This window comes from Palaemon carinicauda, chromosome 40 (assembly GCF_036898095.1).
Source record: "Palaemon carinicauda isolate YSFRI2023 chromosome 40, ASM3689809v2, whole genome shotgun sequence".
In the NCBI taxonomy this organism is placed as follows: Eukaryota; Metazoa; Arthropoda; class Malacostraca; order Decapoda; family Palaemonidae; genus Palaemon; species Palaemon carinicauda.
This window is the reverse complement of record NC_090764.1, coordinates 37,849,828-37,869,827: the sequence shown is the minus strand read 5'-3', so window position 1 is coordinate 37,869,827 and position 20,000 is coordinate 37,849,828. Positions and strand designations below refer to the sequence as shown.

General features: G+C 36.0%; 1 protein-coding gene across 5 annotated transcripts in view; it reads left to right on the top strand.

Moving 5' to 3' along the window:
- Positions 1-12,558: 12,558 nt before the first annotated feature.
- The window catches only part of LOC137631660 (uncharacterized), a 17,276-nt gene continuing 9,834 nt past the window's right edge, over positions 12,559-20,000 (top strand). For 2 of the 5 annotated variants that reach the window (XM_068363531.1, XM_068363530.1), the window contains exons 1-2: positions 12,559-12,886; positions 17,779-20,000. The exon at positions 17,779-20,000 is cut by the window's right edge and continues 625 nt beyond it. In XM_068363531.1, the coding sequence (XP_068219632.1) occupies positions 18,003-20,000 (1,998 nt within the window). In that variant the 5' untranslated portion in view covers positions 12,559-12,886; positions 17,779-18,002. The remainder of the gene's footprint in view (positions 12,887-17,778) is intronic. The other 3 variants (XM_068363533.1, XM_068363532.1, XM_068363534.1) reach the window with 3 other exon arrangements.

Below are 20,000 nucleotides of genomic sequence, written 5' to 3'. Positions count from 1 at the left end.
ATTGTAGTGCTAATTCGAAAAGCAGATTTATATAAGCCAAGGGTCCTCGCTAAAAAAAACAACCCGCGTAGAAAAATAAATTATGAAGTAAAGATTAAACTGCAAAGACAAATACCATGAAAACACAAATTACATAAAAAAGAAGTGGAGTAAAAGAGCAAATGTGATAAATGAACAAGCATTAGCACTTAGTTTGAACTTCTGAAATCCCACCTATTCAACTACATGATTGGGAAGATCATTCCACTATTTGCAGCCTCCCATGAGAAAATAACGATAATATAATTATATATTTGCTACTTTGTGGCGTATGGTATGGGCATGATAGTTCTACATGCAAATAATAATCAGCATCATGAACGTCGGCCCAAAGAAAACAATACACTAATTATTTTTTAAATAACTAAATATGTGAGTTGAATGCTGAATAGCTGATACAAATAAATGATAATGGAAAATTCCCTTAGAAAGATTTGTTTTTTAAAAAAATTGAAAAAAACTTCCACTACAGTATATACTTATTTAGGAGGTAAACCGGATATACTTAGCAAAGCCAAATATTATTCTTGAAAAGTTAATTTCTGATCAAGTTGCCATACATTGCGAGTCGTTCGAACGAAATCAGCGAACACTTACAGTACAGTTAGCTGTACCGTAGTGATAATACTGTAATATATTACAGTACCATAAACTAGTGTCAGCAAGTGTTATATTAGAATGGAATAACAGTGTTTTGTTGTTATAAGTGTCCCAATGACTACTGTACTGTACTCTTCTGTGCCGTAGCCAAACTGCCAAAACTGATCGAACATCATGAAAATAAATTTTGCAAAACATAAATCAATCAAAAATTCATTTAAATCAACTACATAAGAAATATCAGAATTTGAAAGAAATGCTCCAAGTGATAGACTGAGGCACTTCCAAGTGGTTACAAAATATCATACCAATGGGATTTTTCTTACAGCTTTCAAAACTACTTGACATCTGATCCCCCAGACTTGCTTCATCTTGCTCTACAATCCACTCTAACTTTTACATCACATTGCAATTGCTGGATTTTCCTTTACTTTCACCTCAGCGCTGAAGGGCCTTCTCAGTACCAGTGCCAAGACATATGGCCCATAGACCTTGAACAAATTAATAAATACATTTTACACATAAGCTGTTGATCAAGAGGTCGTCGTAACATGGAATCTAAACAAGCCAGCTATTTACATCAAGATAGCCAAACCTTACAATTTTAAACTTCAAAGAGAGCTTCTGTCAATAGTTCCTAGCAAAGTTAACTTCAGGAAACCGAAATCTTATCTTAATTGTTAGAAATTAACACAATATGGGATAAAAAAAGTTCCCGTAACCGAGAATAACATGATTTTGAGTAATATAAGATATTGTTTCATTTTTTCCTGGTTATACACACACATACACACCCACACACACACACACACACACACACACACATATATATATATATATATATATATATATATATATATATATATATATATGGGGAATACCTAAATAACTTCAGATTGCATATCACATAGTTCTGTTTTGTTAATCATGAGAAGAATTGCAAATGATGAAAGAAGATTTGAATAGAGAAAGGAAAAATGTACGACTGAAAATGAATATCACTAAAACTAAGATAATGTTCAATTAAAATGAAGAGACAACAAATTAGCGCTAAGGACGAACCTCTAGCAATTGTTTATGAATAAATATACCAGGACGGTAAGTATTTCCAAAGGACAAGAGACCAAAATTAAAAGAAGGATAAGCGTAGGATAGAGAGCATTTGGTAAACAAAATGAGATTATGAAAAATAAAATGCCAATTTCTCTAAAAAGAAAAGTATTTAATCAGATGGTCCTACCAATAGTAACTTATGCATCAGAAACTTGGAGTTTACTAATAAAGCCTTAAAACATTAGCTAGGTACAACTCAAAGAGCCAAGGAAAGAATAACGATGGGAATAGCACTATCAGACATAACAAGAGCAACATAGATACCAAAGCAAACTAAAACAGAGGATATTTTAACACTATGCAATTAAAAGAAATGGACATGGGCAGGACATGTAATGAGAATGACAGATGATATATGCACATTAAGAATAACATATTGGGCTCCTACAGATTGCAAAAGAAGCATGGGAATCAAGAAAAGACGATGGATTGCCGAGCTAAGAAAATTTGTGGTTATAAACTGGCTTAGAAAGACCATAAACAGACGGGAGTGGAAGGACATGTCTGAGGCCTTTGTTTTGCAGTAGACTAGTTACAGCTGATGATGATGATAGCTTATATATATTTAATATATATATATATATACATATATATATATATATGCATATATATATATATATATATATATATATATATATATATATATATATTGAGTGGGCAGGTTGGTGCTTTGTTTACACATGATCGCTCCTGTGTTAATTGATGTAAGTGAAGAAAATTAAGGACTAAGAGGTTTTAAAGCTCAAAAATGAAAATGGATAATAATGGCAAGACTGGAACGAAGCCAAAAGTGAAGATAGTGAGGAACGAGGATGTAGAAATCTCCTCAGAAGAAGAAATGGAAAGGGAGCCGGCTGACAGTGCCATATGCAACAAAGAGGAAACAAAGAAGCAGTATGGAATCGCCTGGGACTGCTGTGAGTCTTGGTTCCACAATGGTTGTGTAAAAATGGGCAGGGAAGATTATAAAGTGCTGCAGAATAACAAAAGTCTCACTTGGTTTTGCAGAGAATGTAGGGGATCATATAGGAATATGAAGGTTGAGTATAAAAAGATGAAGGAGATTAATGATAGGTTAATGGATAGGCTACAGGTACTGGAACACGCAATATGAGATAAAGGATTCAATAGGCTCGGCAAAGTTGGGACGAGTTAATATGCCAATAGAAGACATTAGGGAAGAAGTTAGAGAAGAGGTTAAAGAGATAATGGAAAAGGAAAAGAGGAAAAATAATCTGGTAATATATAATGTCGAGGAATGCATGGAAGGAAGCACAGAGGAAAAACAAAGAAAGGATAAGGATAGGTGTGAGCGACTGTTCAAAGATAATATAGGAGTAGTAGCCCAGCGGCATAGTAAGAAATATGAAACCAATTGTTCAAATTGTTCTAAAAGCACCAAAATTGGCACACATGTGGATTAATACATTCTGAACAATTTTGGATATGGAGGCATTCAAGATTCTCCCCGTAGCACATTTGGCGGCCATTTTTCAAAATGGCCGCTATTTACCGTTAGCGTCATTGAATATGTACCATAATTTGTCTTTTTGTGGATGCTAAAGGTGATAAGTGTGCTAGAGGTGATAAGTATTGTACAATTACACATACTTCTGTGCTTACCAAATAATTTGGCTACCATTTCACAAGAAAATGAATTTTACTTTGCAGCGGCAGCGTTGGTGGCAGTGACGGCGGCTGCAGTAATAGTATAGTGTTGATAGTCATGGTGCTTGTAGTAGTAACTTGTGGTAACATGGTGGTGTTTTGTGTCTTTGCAGGTGAGGCAGCAGCAGCACCACCTGACATCAGAGACGCGTTGTTCCAGACTGCAGCCATGGCAAAGAAGTTCCAACTGGTCGATACTTTTGAGCAACGTACTCCCACAACACCTCCTGAGACAAACTGGAAGCTGTGTCTTGTATGTCAAGAGGAGACAACAGAGTCACTTGTCTGCCCAGTACTGTCTAAACGCCGAGACCCTGGGAGTGGATACACGACAATGGCTGCAAACTTGGTCAAATTTGATGAACTCGGAGAACTGCCAAGAACTGTTCAGTTACAGAGACTAGATGAAGGACAAGGTGTTGAGGCGACAATGGTTGCCCACCAGGCCAAGTGGCATAAAACATGTATGCTCAAATACAATAACACAATGCTACGAAGAGCAGAGAAGAGACGCATCGCAAGCAGCTCAGCATTTGATAGTACTGACAATGTCCAGGCCAAGCGCGCCAGAACACACTCTTCAGAAGCCACTACCAGCGGCACCTCCTGCTTTTTCTGTGGAAAGTCTGGCACAGAGACCCTACATGAAGTAACAACCTTCCAGGTGGACACACGCGTACGGAAGTGTGCAGCGCAAGTTGGGGACAATGAACTCATAGCCAGGCTCAGCATGGGTGATATGGTGGCTCTGGAGGCCAAGTACCATTCCAAGTGTTTGTTGGCTCTTTACTATCGTGCAAAGACCACTGTAGAAGCCGAGCAGAAAACTGACCATGAAGGTGTAATGTCAAGAATCGTACTGGCTGAACTGGTCCTGTATATCGAGGAAACCCACCTAGAAGAGGGCACCACCCCAGTCTTCAGACTCGCAGAACTTGTAAAGCTATACACAACAAGAATGGAACAGCTCGGGGTTGTTTTGTGCCAGAAAGTTAATAGCACAAGGCTGAAAGAGCGCCTGTTAGCCCAGATACCAGGCCTGAGATCCCACAGCAAAGGCCGAGATGTTTTACTAGCGTTTGATGAAGACATTGGTGAAGCGCTAGGCAAAGCCTGCGAGCAAGACTGTGACACTGAGGCAGTTCACCTTGCGCGTGCTGCACAGATAGTTCGTCGATATATGTTTGAAGACACTTACCAATTCCGTGGATCATTCCCGGGCGGCTATCAGGAGGACTCTGTGCCAAACGTACTAGTTGCAATGGTAAATATGGTGCTGGATGGCCCCACCATCAAGAATCAAAGCCATTCCTCTTCAACACAAGCAGCTCTTTCCATTGCGCAGCTTCTCAAGTTCAACAGTGTCAAGCAAAGTCGGAAGCAGGGAGCAACCAAGACACAGGAGCCTCCAGCTGTCAGACACAGTACGTCTCAAGAAACTCCTCTTCCAACCTATGTTGGGCTGATGCTGTATGCTGAAACACGCAAGAGACAGGCAAGAACTACCGCTACATTGCAGCCCATGAAATAGCTTCCTCCCTTGGTCCAGAGAAGGCATGTGCTCTTCCAATGTTTCATGCCATCACAGGGTGTGATACTGTGTCAGCCTTCGTCGGACATGGGAAGAAATCTGCCTGGGCAACATGGAACACGCTGCCAGAACTCACTGATGCCCTGCTGAGTCTGGCAAATGCACCCACAAGCATCCAAGAGGATACAATGCATGTCATCGAGAGGTTTGTCATACTCCTGTATGACCGCACAAGCAAATGCAAGGACGTCAACAAGGCGAGAAAGCAGCTCTTTGCAAAGACGAACTCTGTTCAGAACATCCCGCCAACCTACGCTGCTCTGGAGCAGCATGTGAAGAGATCTGCCCTTCAGGGTGGTCATGTCTGGGGCCAGGCATTGGTACCAACGCCCGTGCTCCCTCCACCAACAGACTGGGGCTGGCATCGGAGTGATGATGGGCTCTACACACCACTCTGGACCACACTCCCTGAGGCATCCAAGGCCTGCTATGAGCTGGTGTCTTGCGGATGCAAGAAAGGCTGCAAAAACCGCTGCAAGTGCAAGAACGCTTCACTGCAATGCACTGGTCTATGTTTCTGTGAAGGCGAATGCCAGTAGATTGGGACAGAAAACTTGCTAACCAACATTATGATCTGTAGACATTCATAATTCTGGTGACCAGATTTGAAAAGTTCGGAATCATAATTAACATAGTGTGGCAAAATCTACGTTATTGTATTACATGTATGTACTGCAGGATTACACAAGTACTGTGCCTAGAGACTGGGCTTTTGGTCGACTATATAACTACAATCTGACCATACTGTAAACTTCCCGTACTCTGTGTATTATTTTGACTAGCAATTTTGCCAGCAATTTGAAATAAAAAAGCAACTTGAGCAATTAAAGTGTGTTCCTGAAATCAGGTACTGGTTATTAGAGGTATTATGTCATTGAGTATTGAAATCTTCATCAAATGTCCACTTTTTCCACAAAATGGCGGCCAGTTTGGGGGCCATTTTTGAGAAGATTCATCTAAATATCTGTTAAACATTTATTGATGTTAATTCTGATGTAAAAAAAGGGTATTTTGGCCCATCTAGCACCAAACTAACGACACATAATGAAGTCTATGTAATGACGCTAATGTTAAATGGCGGCCATTTTGAACAATGGCCGCCATATCTTCCTAAGGGCTAATCTTGAATGCCTCCATATCCAAAAATGTTTAGAATATATTAATCTACATGTGTGCCAATTTTGGTGCTTTTAGACCAATTTGAACAATTGGTCTGCTATGCCGCTGTACTATAGCTGGATTTGAAGTAATGGAAATAATCAGGGTAAGTAGGTTGGAAATAGGTAATAGACCAACTGATAGCCAAGATGTTAGAAACCAAAGAAACAAACCGAGGCCAATACTAGTAAAAGTGAAGAGTGAAAGGGAGAAGTGGACAATTATAGGAAAGGCTGAGAACCTTAGAAATTGTCCAGAATCAAGAAAAAGTAGAATCTTTATAGCGCCAGATCTACCGATGAGAGAGAGAGAGAGAGAGAGAGAGAGAGAGAGAGAGAGAGAGAGAGAGAGAGAGAGAGAGAGAGAGAGAGATAGGCGTTTAAGGGAAGGATTACAGAGACAAAATGGTGAAGATGGATGGTTCATAAAGGAAAGAAAATTGCACAGAAGGAAAAATTTTCGCCAGAACGAGGAAGGCACACACCAACTTTAAGGAAAGAAGAAGAATATAAACACAAAATAATAGAAAACTTTAAGATTTATCTGTTGAACATACAATGCTTAACAAAACAAAAACTGATGGAAGTTGAGAAGGAATTAAATAGTAGAAATAAAGTTTTTTGCTTGACAGAAACACACCAAAAGTTAGATAGATTTAATTTAAGTGAGGGTGTTAAAAAAGTAGAAAATATGAGGAATATGAATGATAAAAAAGGTGGAGGTTTGATGATACTTTATAGAAATAGTGACAGTCTAGAATTGGAAAAGATAGAAACTAAAAGTAAAGATCTGATGTATGTTAAGTGTAATGCATATAATCATACATTTAAATTATTATTGGTTTATTTTTCAGCAGGAAATACTGAAGAAGACAAAAGTAGGGATAAGATAATAAAACAGGAATGTGAAAGAAGTATTAGAAATCTAAACGAAGAAGAGGCATTGATGATATTAGGGGATTTTAACGGGCATGTAGGATTTTTAGGTTACCAGAATTTAGACAGGAACGGGGAAATGATTCTTGATTGGATGAATGACCATGGGTTAATCCTATTGAATGGAGATTCAAGATGTAAAGGGATTTACACATGGGAAAGATTGCAACAAAAAAGTGTAATAGACTACGTACTAGTAAACGAACAAATGTATAAAAACTTTAGGGAAATTAATATAGACGATGAAAAATTGAACTTTGACATCTCGGATCATAATCTGATCACTATAGAACTGGAATTCATGAGTGACCAGAATGAAAATTTTAATAAAGGAAGATGGGAGGAAGTAAAATACTTTAAGACAGATGAAAATAGTTTAGAGAATATACAACAAGAGTAGAGGAAATTGTAAGAGATAGACAAATAGACAGAATAGAAGCAATGGACCTGATAATAAAAGAGGCTGCAGAAGAAAAATTGGCAAGAGTATATAAAAGGAAAGTTCTTGATGAAGAAAAAGTAAATGAACAACCCTGGATGAACGAAGAAATAAGAAAAGGCATAAAGGAAAGGAAGGATTTAAACAGAAAGAAAAGAAATGAATCCAATATCGAAGTAAAAAAGGTATTAGAAGAGAGATGATCAAAAGAAGAGGGAAGAGCAAGAAATGATAAAGAAGAAAATTACTATATTTGAAAAAAAAGATAACAGAAGAAATAAAATGGATAAAAATAAAAAAACTCTGGGAAAATATTGATAGACTAAGGAACAGACAGAAAGCCCATGGCAAAGTTATACAACTTTATGGAGAACAAGGAACTAAGGTAAATAAGGAAAAAACAAAAGAGGATTTAGTCAAATACTGGAAAACTATATATTGTAAGCATGAAAATAAAATAGACTCAGTTTGGAAAGAAGAAAAACGGATAGAATATGAAAATGAAATAGCGCAACAGGAAGATATCACAAGAATAGATGGATATGATATCCTGGACATACTTAGGGAGCACTATGACCTTGTAATGGTAACAAAAGGGAAAATAAAACCAATGAAAAATCCAAAAATCACAATAGAAAAAGTAAAGAATTGCCTGAAGAGAAAAAAAAAAAAAAGCGGAAGGAGCAGATGGCCAAAAACCCGAGCTCTATAAGGCACTAGGAAAAAGAAAAATATGTCTTGAAACCTTAAAGAAATGTTATCAATATGTTAACAAAGATGGTTGAAAAGAAAAGAAGGCCAATGGCAAAAGACCTACACCCATAGCTCTATTAAATATTTCTTGTAAAATATTTATGATGATGGTGAAAGAGGAAATAGAAAATCCCATAAGAATGAATGAAGAAAACAATGAATGTCAAGCAGGATTAACAAGTGGAGGCAGGATAGAGGACAATATCTTTATATTATATTACAGTATTGTGTGGAAGAGATCTATAGTAACAAGAAACCCCTAATAGTGATCGCAATAGACTTTAGTAAAGCATTTGACTCTGTAAAAAGGGAGGTACTAATAGAAGTTTTAAAAGAATATAGAATTAACACCAAAATCATAAGTGCAATTGCAAATATTTATCAAGGAGATACTACGGGCATTGACTTAGGAGAAGGTATAGAACAAGAAATGGAGGTTACGAGTGGAATTAAACAGGGTTGCACAGGATCAACTTCACTTTTTAAACTGATTACGTATATTGTTAATAAGAAAATAGAAGAGGAAGGAAACGGTTTCAGAAATCAATTAATAAAGGTAGAATCATTATTTTTTGCAGATGATGCCTTAATAATTGCACAGGATATACATAATGCAAAGCGTAACATCCAGATATTAGTAGAAACTGGTTAAAAATGTGGGTTAGAAATTAATAAAGAAAAGAGTAATATTATGATTTACAATATGAAAGAAAAGCTAGATAACATAGAGGGAATCAAAGTAGTAGAAAGTTTAACATACTTAGGAATAAAACTAGATAATAATAGGAATATATTTAAAACTCAGAAAAGGGTAATGATACAAGAGGCACAAAAATTAGCTAATCTAACATATTCAGTTATAGAGAAAAGTTGCAATAAAGTAATGATAGGAGAAACGTTCTAAAAAAGTATTGCTTTACCATCTATTTTGTATGGAACAAGTATTATAAATCTAACAGAAACTGAAATAGAGAAACTACAAAGAATAGAGAATGGTAAAAGAAATTAAATTTTAGTATATTTAACGTCTTTCATATGTTAAGACATAAGATATGTAAATTGGTTAATTTATATTAATTACTTTTCCCTTATGTAATTACCCTTGACCCACTTTTAAATAGACCCTTTAACCTGTTACCCGTTGTTATCGGGAAAAAATGTTTACTTCGGGACTGACTTAGTTAGCCGAAGCAGTCTGGCAACGAATTGTCTCCGACTCGGAAGCCACACTCTCGTAGGAGATTTTAACCTTGTGCTTTTATCACTAGGACTTTGATGGATAAGATTTTCTCCTACTTTTAAAAGCCCTATGTACCAGCCATGATCGTGGTGTAGATTGATCCTTGGGAGTGACCTACCATGTTGAACAAAGTGCCGTGATTTGATGAAGTTCTACAACGCTCGTCCTCGTCGTGTCAAGAGGCTTGATCAAGAGCCAGAACATAACCTCTTAATATTGCCATTTGCCGCTCTGGAATTAATTACAGGTAAGGGTCAACTAGAGAGTGGGTCTCAAGTCAAGCCCTTTGTAAATTCCAGCTTAGGAAAGCTATTTCTTAAGTAAGGCCTTGCATGTCTTTAATATATATGTAATCATCTATGAGCCAAATTTAAGTGTCTTGTGTCTTGGCATATATCCAGGTTAACGTTAGCAATTGTTTATCCTTTAGGGAGTATCCAGTCAACATTATTCGATTGTTCTAGGTTAGTCAATAGCCATTTTTTGTCAAATTGATTAAATGTGTAATTGACTGGTAAGCCAGGAATGATAGGCCATTTTCATAACCTTTAGTTCTGCTTGGTAATTTTAATTGATGACCTATCGAAATTTACAGGTGATTACCGAACTGAATGGAGACATTGTGTTATACCCACTACTTCGCATCTAGCTGTAATTACTTCAGGACCTCGGGCAGTTATTGAGAGCCTCTAATAGTTTATTTAAGTTGCTTATGTTTACTTAAGGGAAGTTCTCTATTTATGTTAGTATATTGTTAATATACAAATTAATTATTTTATGTGTTTCCTTGGTGCCTATAGTTTTTACCAGTGTTTTTGGTGTCTCCTTGATAAGAATTTAGTTCAAATGGGGTATACAGGAAGATTTTAGGTGCCACTAAAAGCACAGTTAATACTACTCTAAGAGGGGAGATAGGTGCATCTTCTATGAAAGCAAAGGTGATGGATGGGAAGCTGCAGTACTTAAATCGTACCCTGAATGGAAAGAAGAAAATACTGACAATAATTATCCAGGATATTCAAGAAAAAGAAGGAAGACGGTGGAAACAACCTGCAAAATATTTGGAAGAATTCAGTTTAGGCATAAGACAGATAAGAAGAATGAACAAGACAGAAATAAAATCGGAAACCAGAAAGTGGAATACTGAAAAGTGGAAAGAAGAAATAAAAAGTAAAGTGAGCTTAGAAATCTATAGAACGTGGAAGAAAGAAATTAAAGAAGAGTTACTTTATGACAATACATTTGATTCAGTGATAATTATTAGAGCAAGAACTAATACGTTAAAACTAAATATTGTAAATATACATAATGAGGGGAATGTAAACTGTAATTTTTGTGAAAATGAGGAGGAAGATTTGATACGTTTTTTGTTGTTTTGCCAGGAATATAGTAAAGAAAGGAATGAAGAAATTGAGCTACAACAACCATACGACGAAGACTTAAAGAAGATAGTAGGATTATTTTTATTTAGTGAAACAAATATACATACATACATACATACATATACCAAGGCCCTTCCCCCAATTTCGGGGGGTAGCCGACATCAACAAAGAAACAAAACAAAACAAAACAGTACAAGAAGATAAACTTTAGAGTCGCTGTTGTAAAAGCTATGCCTCGCCCCGGAACCTAAACCCCTCTCTCTCTCTCTCTCTCTCTCTCTCTCTCTCTCTCTCTCTCTCTCTCTCTCTCTCTCTCTATATATATATATATATACATTATATATATATATATATATATATATATATATATATATATATATATATATATATATATATATATATATATATCACAATGATGAGATAATTGGCCAAAGAATTATATAAAATAAAATCCTCACAATATTGAAAGACTATTATAAACACCTTATATGACTGCATTTTTAGAAAAAAAAAATTGAAGGAGTTATTGTTATTAAGTATTTCTATAAATGTATCTTATGCCATTATAAAATTGATAATACTTTATCTATAAAACTGCCCATGTAAATAACACTACACAAATATTTACACACACCTTAAATAATGTACTTTATTTTTTACTGAAATTTTCATCATAAGCTTTCTTTTAAAAAAAGATATTTCCTGGAGATGCAGGGCATCGATCCCCGTACCTCTCACATGCTGAGCTACATCCCCTGGTGTTACCACAAACTATGTAACCCAGCTAGCATTTTCACTTAATACCCTTAAATTCACTGGAGTGAAAGTATTACTTGAGTATCCCATGAACTTATTTATATGTATCAAAGAAAACATATCTAAATGAAAACGAACGTTTTTATGGGGGACAATACTAGCATTATCTAAAGATTATCCATAACTTAATTTTGAATTATAGGAGTACATGATAACAAAAGGGATATGTGTGGCAAGCTTTTAAGACATATATGATTACATGGGTAATTTTCTATTTTTAATTTAGCCCGATAAGAATTTATCAATGAATTTTTCACTATCAAGTTATTCCTTTTGCTCCTAAAGAATATTTTCTAGTCTCGTGTTTGCAATCTAAACGACAGATTATCTTCTCCGATAAGTGTGTGTGTGGGTGTGTGTGTCAAATGGATCACATTTTTATTTTTTACATATTGAACAATTTCTTTTAATTGAAATCTCATCACAATTCTAAACTTATTTGCAGAGACAGTAGTTTGCTTTTGATTGTCCCACCTTGTGTGGAACCAAGGTCTCTAGCGTTGGCATAAGGCATTCCGTAAACAGAAACGGTATCCTACAAAATAAACATCGTTTGCTTGGCAGCAAAGTTTCATTATCGCCCAAGGTTGTTACGCCCGTATTTCTCGATCATAAGATTATTATTGAAATTGCTTAGGTTAACATAAAGTTTTGCCCAAACAATGTCTATATGAAAAACAGTTCGGGTAAATTCCATTTCCCAGAAATCGTAGTATTTAGTTTTAGAAATAAGAAATCCGTGAACAATGCTTATTGGAAATCTGGCAACTCTCCAACTACTCTAATCTAATCTCTCAGTCTCGACTCTCAAGATAAGCCTCGAGTCTCACAACCACAAGTCACAGCTGTCCAGCGACCAACATTTTAAGTCTCTTTCGCTGGTTTCTCTACGTCTGTGGTTTTAGAGTTTACCTTTATTATTGTGACTTTGTTATAATAATCCAGGCAAATGATTTTGTTATTTCGTCAGCGACTTTTCTTTAATCAGTCAAATAATCAATCGACGATAGAGAGTGACTCGATTGAAGTTGAAGTTGAACAGTTTACAGTTAAGCTAGTTAACTAGTGATATTAAGTGTTATGGTGGTGTTCATTGTCCTTGGTGTACTGCACAGTAAACTGAATGTATTATCGTTCGTATTACGGCTTTTGGTGAGCCTTCGCTCGTAGACACAGGTTCATTTTGATGAGGCAGAACGAGACATGTGGAATATTTATTAACCTTTTTACTATACCAGCTCTATGAACAACCCAGGTGGTTCCAGAGTTCTTCTCTGGATGCTGGAACAGCTTAGGTTCCAGAGGTCTTCTCTGGATGTTGGAACAGCCCAGGTTCCAGAGTTCTTCTCTGAATGCTGGAACGGCCTATCCCACAATGGGCTCTCTCTCTCTCTCTCTCTCTCTCTCTCTCTCTCTCTCTCTCTCTCTCTCTCTCTCTCTCTCTCTCTCTCTCTCTCTCTCTCTCTCTTTATTTGGTTATAGTTTGAATTACTGCATACCACCGTAACGCCCATATTTTTAATACCATTGCAATCGTGAGTAGGATGAAAACCTATTAACAATCTTGAAAATCTGCAAAACTACCGTAAAAGTTTATGCTTCATATAAAGTAAGATCATTTAACTTCTAGCCAAATACAAGAACCCTGTATTTATTCAACTGATTATCTTGTGTTTTATCCATTCCTGAGCATGAATATTGGGGCAAACAACTTGTTTATGAGTTTTCCTACCATATAAAGAAATAAGGATGATTCTCAGTGGGAAACCAAACAAGTATCTTGCAGCAATGATAATGGTCCAAAATGCAAAATAAACAGATGATCAGTGGGAAACCAAACAAGTACCTTTCAGAAATGATAATGGTCCAAAATGCAAAATAAACAGATGATCAGTGGGAAACCAAACAAGTACCTTTCAGAAATGATAATGGTCCAAAATGCAAAATAAACAGATGATCAGTGGGAAACCAAACAAGTACCTTGCAGAAATGATAATGGTCCAAAATCCAAAATAAACAGATGATCAGTTTGAAAAATATATGTTTAATGTAAGTGGCGTGAAATTAAAATATAATTACCTGTAATTTCTATCACGTCCATCAAATGATCTTTGCTCCACTGTGGCTCGCTTCACTCGAAGATAAACATTATCTCCTTGCTCCTTTGGTCTAGCAAGTGTACATGGATGCCTGTGCACTCAACCACGTGAGTTTTAATTTGTTAATATATTTTTACTTCAAGGTATAAATCAACAGCTAAAATGTGAACTGAAAGTGTTATAAATATATACAAGTACCGAAATAACATTAAATTTCAAAATAGATCGAACTTCTCTATGGAGGATCTTGTCTTGTGATGGTAGTCATGGTGGAACTGATGCAGAAGGGGGAATGGCATCATGGCTGTTGTATAACAACATCCAGGAACCTATGCATCAATACTTGCGAGTCTTTATTTATTTCAAAAAGCCATCTAATGAATAAATCATACAAAAACCACCAGAATAGCCGCCTCAAGCAATTGCAATCAATACATGCACATTTACCAATCATCCGTCTCCCAAAGTAAAATGAAATGGTGTTCACATTTTAGTTGATGGATACCTAAGTTATTATGCTCCAGCCCCATTACTCATACTGAGAAAAATGGAAAAATTGTCAGTACTCATCCACTTCATATAGCGATTTTCAGTTTCATAAGAAATTTAATCATAATATATTTACCAATTTCATAAGTTCAACAGAACTTTCCCTTATCGCTATTCTCTCATTCTCGTTGTTCCTAGAATTTTCTGTAGATGACGTTTAAAACACTTTAGCGGGAGGCCAGTAAACTAATCCGCAGACACAAGTCATTTGAGATGACGCAATGTCACTCCACTTGACTTGGGCAATTACTGGAGGGGTTTTCAATTATAAATCAATAATTCAAAATCAGGAGAGCATCAAGCATGACGCAGCAATACTTGTATATAGCTCTCCAAACATGATGATACCTCCACAAACATCTACAAGGACCAGGCATTGGCAATGATTTCAGTCATCTCCCCCTCAAACAAGAGTAAAGCAACAACCTTAGCTCACAAAGACAGTAAGGTTATGGATACTAATGAAAATATTGTCAAGAGTGCATTGTGAACTTAAGGCCCACAGATTGTGTCTCATACATTTTCACAGGGGTACCATGACTCATGAGAAATTCTACAGTAGTAGAACCATGAATTGAAGATAGAGATGCCAATAAGTCCTTTATGTCATACATCAACCTGTACCTAAAAGGATTTTAGATGTACTTATTGGGAGAAGCAGTAGACCTATCACCTTGGGAAGGGAAACAGATCAGAATTGATTTGAAATAGCTATACTCAGTTAAGACCTGTCGCTCAAAGAGTTTATGCTTCAACTGAAAAGGAATACGATTTAACCAGAAACGAAACTCTGTTACAAGCCAGGAACATAAGTGGTGTGCTACCCTTAAATCTACACTCTTTGATGCAGAGTTAACGGTTCCTCCTTTACTTAAACCAGGTTGCTATGTCATTCACTGTCCAGAGGAAAAGGAAACCCTTTTGGCTAATGTGGTTGACAGTATGCAGAGTAATAAGAAACTCAATCTTCCTCATTCCTGCTTTCCTGAAAGTAAACCAACTAGCTTTTCAGTCCCATGAAGTTAAAACACTCTTGATGGACCTTGAGTTTTATGGATATGTAAACACAAATAGGATTTTACCTTTGGTTTTTATAAACACCACTGATTTATTAGCTCTCAAGTTGCCTGTTATGTTAGGCAAGTTAGCAAGATGATGTATTTTTGGGCACTTGTTGGAGAATTTGTAATGTTACTCCATAGGGAAATGTGTTTGTGGTAACTCTAGCCCTGCTGATTAACTCCCAATTTCCATAACTAACATATAATCTAAAGTTTTGAAACATCTTTTGGCAAACCATCTAAATATGTATATTGAAAGTAATCATCTATTCCCTAATTTTCAATTTGGATTTTGCAAGGACCTTGGAGCATGTGATGATCTTGCATTCTCCAATGCTGTGCATAAATCCACTGATTGTGGTCACGGATGTTTGTATGATTGGCCATTATTTCAATGCTGCCTTTAATTGTGTTAATCAAGAGGCCACATTTTCAAACTGAAAACAGGTTGCAGACAGTTGCTGATGGGCTCCATGGGGAGTATAGAAATGTTATGAATGGTGTTCTTCAGGGTGGTGTTCTTGCCCCAGTACTTTTCATACTATATACACGATATGTGGTTTGGCATACAAAACAAGCTCGTTGAATATGTTGATGATTCTACTCTATTTGCCTCAATTACATCTCCTGAATGTAGATCTAGGGTTGCTGAATCCCTTCGTAGAGATCTAGCTAAAATTAGAGCATGGTGCAATTTATGGAGCATAAAGTTGAATCCTAACAAAACTCAAAGTATGATTGTGAGTAGGTCGAGGACAGTGACTCCTCAACATCCACATCTCTGCATTGATAATGTTTCTTTAACTCTATATGAACCCTTTAAAATTTAGTTGTGATACTTGATTGCAAATTTACTCTTGAGAAAGACATTCGGTCTGTTTCTTCTTCAACTGTACAAAACACTGGCTTATTGAGGAAGCCTTTTAAGACTTTCGGTGATCAATCTATTGAGGAAATGTATTAATTCTTTCATTCTGTCTTATTTAATGTATTGTCCTCCAGTCAGGTCTTCAACTGCTGAATCTCATCTTAATTTGTTTGACAATAACTTGCTATATATTAAATCGCTTATTCCTGATCAACATATTAATCTCTGGCACTGTCGTTCAGTTAGTTCATTATGCATACAGCATAAATTTTTTTCTATCATTCTGACCACCATTTGCATTTAGATCATCCCAGACTTTACCATCCTGTACGTAGTATTAGGTATGCAGTTAATTCTAAGAGTCATACCTTCTCCATCATAAGACTCCATACTAGACAGTATTCTAGAAGTTTTATTACAACTATGACCAGATTGTGGAATGATGTTCCTGAGCAGGCAGTTGAATTGGTGGAAATTCAGGAGTTCAAACTTAAAACGAATGTTTTTATGTTGAATAAGCTAAGATAATTCCCTCATCACAGTTTAAATATGGCAGATCTATTTTAACATTGTTACTAATCTTGAGATAGTTTATATTCATTTTTCATGATTTCTCATGTAGTTTATTTATTTACCCATTTCCTTTCCTCACTGGGCCATTTTTCTCCATTGGAGCTGTCGGGCTTATAGCATCCTGCTTTTCAGACTAGAGTTGTAGCTTGGCTAATAATAATAATAATAATAATAATAATAATAATAATAATAATAATAATAATAATAATAATAATAATAATGATGATGCTAATCACTGATCTTTCGAGAGAAGACTCACACCCTGACTATGTTCCAAGGTGTTGGGAATAAGAAAAAACCCAAAGGTCAAAGGCCAACATGATGGGTATCTCACTGCCCAATTCTATCCCCTGTTTTGACATAGCAACCTTCAACCATATTTCTTTTCAATCTGGCTGTCTAGTCTCTTAACTTTTACTTTATTATACAACTGGAATTTTATCTCAAGTTACACTTTGGTGCTGAGTTACCTCCCTAGCTCCAGAACCAAATCATAAGGCACAAATTCATAAACCCAAATCCAAAATGCCTGGGAAAATAGAAAAATACTGCATTGGAAACTGTAGAAAAGAGGCGAGACGAGAAGTACAAAGATTGGTAGTTAAAGCAAACAAACAGTAGTCAGCCAAGCTCCTCCCTTCTCTATGTGCAACCTATTAAATCTTTCAAAAGTGGGTCATATTAATTTCCATATTCTTTAAAGTCACCTTTCCTAGATACTTAATCATTTTCCCCTCATTTACCATGCAGTGTATAATGTGTCCTTCTTATGTAAATAAGAATAATATTTATGGGATGTGTGTTTCTGCAGTATACATTTCGTATAAGATATTTAAATTCAACAATGATACCATTAATATTTTCTATTAATAATCTTTTGTATTTTTTCCACAGAATTTATGTCCAGAACTATCTACTTAACTTTTTTAATCATGGCACTTTTTTGAAGGACTGGAGGAAGAAACTAATATAGAAATGAAGAAATTACAGAGGGTTAAATATCATTCTCTTTTAAGGAAGACTTTTCAACCAAGAAAGTAATTTCTGGTACACTTGAAAAGAAAAATTAAAAATTAAAGAAAAATAAAGAAACTGACACATACAAAATAATTGCCATCATGACTTCAGTTCTATCACATGTAATCCCCTCCGAGGCACTCTTAAAATTCAGATATTATTATTTTGTTAGACGTTTTGGAAAGGACGTCGTATATCGTGTTTACAAGTACTGTTTTCTTCATGGAAACCCCAAGACGATTCGTCAGATTTTGGAAGACAATGGAGTTAACTTAGGGAAGAAGGGTCCTTTTAGTGGTCAGGAAATTACTAATCTGACGACAGAGCCTCCAGAGAATCTAGATATTACAGTTCTTAATAAGATTTGTCAGACTCTTTGGCTAAAGATGGTGAATTACCCAGGTGACAAACTTAGAGATTTGATAAGGAAAATAAAAGAAGAAAGGAATGCTGTTAGTCATGAAGAGGGTAATATTACAGAGAATGAACTTGAAATAAAACTCTTAGCTTTTGAAAGCACAATCAAGGAAGCGCTTGATGAAGCAAGCATAATTTACCCAAGTCAGAGGACTGAATTTGATCAACTGAAACTTGAGGTTACAGATATTGTTCCAAAAATTCAAGAAAAGATACGTGAGAAATACGATCCTTCAAATCCAGATCATGTTCAACGACTAAAGAAAGAAATGGAAGAATTTGCAGATCAGTTACAGGATTACATACAAGAGAAATGCCAAAAGGAACTTGCCTCTCATTATAGTGTTTCCTGTAGGATTTTACCTTTTGACTGGCTTACTCAGTATGGAGTTACAGATCCCGGTGAGATTATGGTGTCTTTGAGGATGGATGCTGATGAAGAATTTCATGCTGGCCTCTCAAAACGAGAGTCTCTTATCATCAATCAAAATGAAGTATTAGACAAGAAAAATCCAAGTGGCCAAGACCCAAAAGTAGTCATACTATCAGGTGGTGCAGGTTCCGGAAAGACTACTATGCTGTGCTCTATTGTAGAGAAGTGGTATAAGCAGTCAAATGATGTGATAAATTTAGCTTCTTTTCAATTGCTACTCTATATGGAGTTCAGGAAGGATGATTATGATAACTTTGAAACATATATTAAAGATCTCCTGCATTGCACAATGCAAGACTTTAGTTTCGATCTTGTAAAGTCTTCAATACTTCGCTCAAAGTGCCTGATCTTATGTGATGGGTTTGATGAGGCCAACAAAAGATCAAAGAAGCTTTTTGAAGAGATTTTACGCCTAAATTGCAAAGATATGAAAATTCTTGTAACAACTCGTCCAATAAACACTTTGGAACTCACAAACATGGTAAACAAATCAAAACACCATCGAATCAACTTGAGTATGTTGGGTATCCCTAAAGATGTCTTAGATTCGCACATGAAAACGCTTGTATCCCACTTGTCGAAGACAGACCCTATAAGAAGAGATGAAATAATCAAAGATATTACAAAGATTTTAAAGACTATGAATAATGAAATGGGCCGTATACTAAGGAACCCCCTATGGTTCAATCTCTTTGTGTTACTTTATATAGAGTGTCCTGCAATGAGAGGAAATCTTAATACAGTTTCATCACTGTATATCCAGCTGAAAAAACACAACAGGAAAAGGTTAACTGAGAAATATGGAATTGAGGAAGATGATGTTGATAAATTTGAATCCTTGTACAAAAAACGGTCATTACTGTATTACATTCAGCAAAAATATGAATTGTCCCAAGTGGACACCAAGATATTTAAAACAAAACTCAAAGAACTGGACTTGGATTTCAACACTGTTATGTCCTCTTATTTCAACATTAAGCACACAACAAAGGACCTGGAAGTTGTGAAAATCTTTTCCTATAGACATCGAAGTGAGCAAGAGTTTATTGCAGCCAGCGTAATTTGCGATGAAATGATAAGACTGTATGAAGATGAAAGTGACAAGTTTGATGAACTGAAGGAAAAAGGTGAAAATATAATTAATTATGTTGTCTCTTCAGTGCTTTATTTGAATGAAGGGAAAAAACAGTTGACTGAGGATATAAATTTGGATGGGTTAATGCCATTTATAACTGGAATCCTCTACAAT